Below are 4658 nucleotides of genomic sequence, written 5' to 3'. Positions count from 1 at the left end.
CTTCCATTCTAATGGACAAACTGAATCCTGTCTGAAGCGGTATTCAAAATATTAGTTAGTATAATGCTAATGTTTGTTTTAGCTAAAATTGGTGTTGTTTAACTCTTAGACTTATTCTCCTTATTTTGAATGATTCTTGGTCTCTTTGCTGGCTTTGGATAAAATTGATCTATTTTGTAACCACTTAATTAATAGTATATAGATCATGTTTAAAGTCTAAACCAAAAAGGTACCCAAAAGTGTCGATCTTAAAAAAAAAAAAAAAAAAACAAAAAAAAACAAAAACCTTTGGTAACTCTAAGGACAACCTCACCTAGTCCTAGATGCGTTCCCAGCAGAGATTCGTACTCTTTGTCTTCCTACTATTCCTCCAATTCTGCAGCTCAATCTCCACATCAAATCCACACCCTGAGTTCCCATGCAAGCCACACCACCATAACTCCTATCCCTTCTGCAACACTTCCCTTCCCATCACCACCAGAGCTCAGTCTCTCCTCGCTCTCCTCACACTCCCAGAAAAGATCCAACAGCTCACAAACAACTTCACTGGCATCAAAAGGCTCGGTATACCCGCCTATGAATGGTGGTCTGAATCACTCCATGGTATTGCCACAAATGGCCCTGGAGTTTCCTTCTCTGGCACCATACCTTCTGCCACTAACTTTCCTCAAGTCCTTGGCACAGTCGCTTCTTTCAATAGAAGCCTTTGGTTCTCCATTGGATCGGCCATTGCTGTTGAGGCTAGAGCGATGTACAATGTTGGTCAAGCTGGGTTGACATTTTGGGCACCTACCATCAATATTTTCAGGGACCCCAGATGGGGGAGAGGCCAAGAGACACCAGGGGAAGACCCTATGGTCGCTTCAGCTTATGCTGTGGAGTTTGTGAGGGGCTTTCAAGGTGGGAAATGGAAAGGTCAACGCAGAGATGGGTCTGGATGGAAAAGAGTGTTGAAAGGGGATGATGGGAGTGAAAGACTAATGGTCTCTGCTTGTTGTAAGCATTTCAATGCTTATGACTTAGAAAAGTGGCACAATTTTAGTAGATATAGCTTCAATGCTGTGGTAAGACTTATTATTCTTGTTTTTGTAATAGTATGTAAGCTAATTTCAACTGGGTTTAGTTTGTTTTAGCTTTGATTGATATCACTTTGGTTGGTAGGTTTCTAAGCAAGATTTGGAGGACACTTATCAGCCGCCATTTCGTAGCTGCATTCAACAAGGCAAAGCAAGCTGCTTAATGTGTTCTTACAATGCAATTAATGGAGTTCCTGCGTGTGCGCGAGGAGATCTCCTACAAAAAGCTCGATCTGAATGGGACTTCAACGGGTAAAGCTTTCTTAAGAGCTCTTTATTTGATATGAATGATAAAATTGCACATTCAAATATGATTGATTAGAAGATTCATAGGCATACCCATTGGTGGCATTACATACAGATATATCACCTCAGACTGTGATGCTGTGGCCACAGTTTTTGAATATCAGAATTACACAAAAACCGCAGAGGATGCAGTTGCTGATGTCCTAAAAGCAGGTCTTTATAACTGTTGACATTGATTATAGTTCAGAATTTGTAGTGATAAATCCAATTAGTGGATCTTTCCCTGCAAAAGTTACAATGTATGCTCTAATTGTAGGAACGGATATAAATTGTGGAACATACATGCTCCGAAATACAAAATCTGCTATTGAAAAAGGGAAGGTGAAGGAAGCAGACATAGATAGAGCTCTTCTCAATCTTTTCTTGGTTCAACTCCGTCTTGGGCTGTTTGACGGAGACCCCAGGAAAGGGAAATTTGGAAAGTTGGGACCTCAAGATGTCTGTAACTCCAAGCATAAGACACTGGCACTTGAAGCAGCAAGGCAGGGAATTGTTCTTCTGAAAAATGATAAAAAGTTCCTGCCTTTAGATAAAAATGTTGTCAATTCAATAGCTGTTATAGGTCCAATGGCAAACAATGCAAGCCTACTTGGCGGTGGCTACACCGGTATGGTTTCTATTATGATTCAAGTGTGTAGTTAATGGGTTCATAAAAGTTTTCATTGATCATGCTAAGATTTTATTTACGGTTTTTTGTACATTTCCAAAATCTGTTTTCTGATTTATTGCTCACAAGCAATTGTTGCCATGGAAGCAGATTAAGTACTAATTCACAAGTTAGTTATCCGATTTTGGGAACAGTATGAATGACTACATATGGATTGTGGATTTATCACAGACCCTTCTCTTTGACTACAGCATGCCCCTCCTTCCCCCATTCAATCTTTATATATATATATATATATATATATATTTCTGAACTATGCTCAATGTTAATGCTTATATTTGTTGATACTTCTCAATTGTGCAGCTTTAAAATGTTTAGAAGTATAAATAAATAAAATGAAAATAGAACTTCATATTGGAAACTGATCTAAAGGTTAATTGTGTAGGAATTCCCTGCAACCCGAAGAGCCTTTCTGAGGGATTTCAGGCATACATAAAGAAGACATCTTATGCAAAAGGTTGCTTTAATGTATCTTGTGATCTTGATAATGGATTTGATGAAGCAGTTCGTACTGCCAAAGAAGCTGATTTTGTTATCATAGTCGCTGGGCTGGATTTGTCCCAAGAAACAGAAGATCATGACCGAGTTAGTCTGCTCTTGCCTGGTAAACAGAAGGCCCTTGTATCCTCTGTGGCCGCTGCAAGTAAAAAACCTGTGATTCTAGTTCTTACTGGTGGTGGACCCCTTGATGTATCATTTGCGGAAGAAGATCCATGCATTGCAAGCATTCTTTGGATTGGTTACCCTGGTGAAGCTGGAGGAAAAGCACTTGCAGAAGTCATCTTTGGAGATTATAATCCTGGTTGGTATCAGAAACTTTAAATTTGTTTTAAAGGAATATGTATGCACCTCAAGATCATAAATTATCCTTAGCATAACATCTAAACTTATGAATCGATCCTCTTGAATAGTATCACTGCCAGAAGTACAGAAGCAATAACCAACACAATATTATTAAACCGTAGTCCCAAAATATTGGGGTCAACTATGAATTCTTAACAAATTATTAGGGTCAGCCACATGTATTCTTTTCCGCCATTCTATTATGGCCAGAAGTAATAACCAAGTGGTAATGAAATGAGTCAGTCTCTGCAATTTTCAGATGATTTGGAGACAGACTCAACTGTAAATGTCATGACAGAGGTTTACTTGTTTTATATTGCTGTGTAAAATGATTTAAGATTGTCTCTTGCTCTGCGGAAGCTAAATACTTCAAAGTTTTTAAAGCAGAAGTTTGTTGTAATATTTGGATGTGAATAACAGGTGGAAGACTACCAATGACTTGGTATCCTGAGGCATTCACCAGCATACCCATGAATGATATGAACTTGCGGGCTGATCCTTCTCGTGATTATCCTGGAAGAACCTACAGATTTTACACTGGATATAGTGTCTATGGATTTGGACAAGGCCTAAGCTACACCAATTATACCTACAAGTTCTTATCAGCACCAAACAAAATAAGTTTATCGGGATCTCTCAAGTCTGATTCCAGCAAAAATGTACTGCACAAGGTAGGAGATGAACTTGGTTTTATTCAAATTGATGAGGTGGAATCTTGCAATTCACTAAGATTTTCTGTGCAAATTTCTGTTATGAACCTGGGTGATATGGATGGAAGCCATGTTGTGATGTTGTTCTCTGAAGTGCCAAAAAAATTTAAAGGCACTCCAGTTAAACAGCTAGTTGGATTTAATCGTGTGCATACCTTGTCACATGGATCTACTAAAACAAGCATCTTAGTAGATCCTTGTCAACATCTTAGCTTTGCAAATGATCATGGAAAAATGATATTGCCCTTGGGTAAGCATAAACTAATGTTGGGAGATTTGGAACATTTTATTTCAATTGAAACTAATTGAGGCCTATTATAATTCAAAATTGCACCTGTTATTGGAAATAAGCATCAATCTTGTTATTGAAGCATGGACTTTATTTTTGGGGGTGAGAAGCATGACAATATTTGAAAGGAAATATGGTGTCATTTGATACACTTTCAGATAACGAAGTTAATATTTCATTGGCTTCCAGGTTCTGGAATGTTTGTTGTAAATATATACCAGGTGTTATCAATTGAATTTAACTATTTAAATGCATAAAGTACATGATGGGAGCCCAGAACTTGAAACTAAGACCATGGAAATGATGCAAAAATCAATGGCCTTGGACATGGATATTGGATAGGGACCTGAAAACCAAATGAGTTGAAAAGGTAAATGAGATTGAATTTCACAAGAGAATCATCGTTGTCTAAACTCTTGTCACCTGCAATGCTTGCTAGAGTGGAAAAGGTAATGTCCAAAATGTATTCAGTTATTAAATTTTTCCTCATTAAGGGATAAAATGATACATTCGACTTTCTTTATACTAATCTGGATGATCTTTTGGTAGTGTTAATGCCGTTCTGGTGTATCATGGCAATAGTTTCTTTAAGCCATGAGACACACTCTAGAAGATTAAGCAGATTAAATTCTTATGGAAGGGGGAAAGGAAAGAGAAGACAAGAATGAACTGTAATCCAGCTTAATTTGCTTGTCATAAGCTGTTCTTGTTGAGTATAAGGACTTCTCACTTTGTTTAATCATTATGATAATCCATGGAAATTAATG

The 4658-nt window shown here is 37.8% G+C and overlaps 1 protein-coding gene across 1 annotated transcript; it reads left to right on the top strand.

The window, feature by feature from the left end:
* The first annotated feature begins 276 nt into the window (after positions 1–276).
* On the top strand, positions 277–4084 carry LOC115995199 (probable beta-D-xylosidase 6). Its single transcript, XM_031119661.1, has 6 exons — positions 277–1064; positions 1162–1328; positions 1438–1535; positions 1639–1989; positions 2435–2851; positions 3313–4084. The coding sequence occupies exons 1-6, from the start codon at positions 324–326 to the stop codon at positions 3909–3911; spliced, it is 2373 nt and encodes a 790-aa protein (XP_030975521.1). The 5' UTR covers positions 277–323; the 3' UTR covers positions 3912–4084.
* Positions 4085–4658: the final 574 nt, after the last annotated feature.

This window comes from Quercus lobata, chromosome 6 (genome assembly GCF_001633185.2).
Source record: "Quercus lobata isolate SW786 chromosome 6, ValleyOak3.0 Primary Assembly, whole genome shotgun sequence".
Classification (NCBI taxonomy): domain Eukaryota; kingdom Viridiplantae; phylum Streptophyta; class Magnoliopsida; order Fagales; family Fagaceae; genus Quercus; species Quercus lobata.
Note: the sequence above shows the minus strand (reverse complement) of the source record. Positions and strands in the feature narration are given on the sequence as shown.

What these genes read in the sequence shown, in the direction of transcription:
- LOC115995199 (XM_031119661.1), top strand. Translation starts at nt 324, where the DNA reads ATGCGTTCCCAGCAGAGATTCGTACTCTTTGTCTTCCTACTATTCCTC. An exon ending in TCTGAATGGGACTTCAACGG is followed by an intron (nt 1,329 to 1,437) that starts GTAAAGCTTTCT and finishes CATTACATACAG; the next exon opens with ATATATCACCTCAGACTGTG. An exon ending in CTTTGGAGATTATAATCCTG is followed by an intron (nt 2,852 to 3,312) that starts GTTGGTATCAGA and finishes TGTGAATAACAG; the next exon opens with GTGGAAGACTACCAATGACT.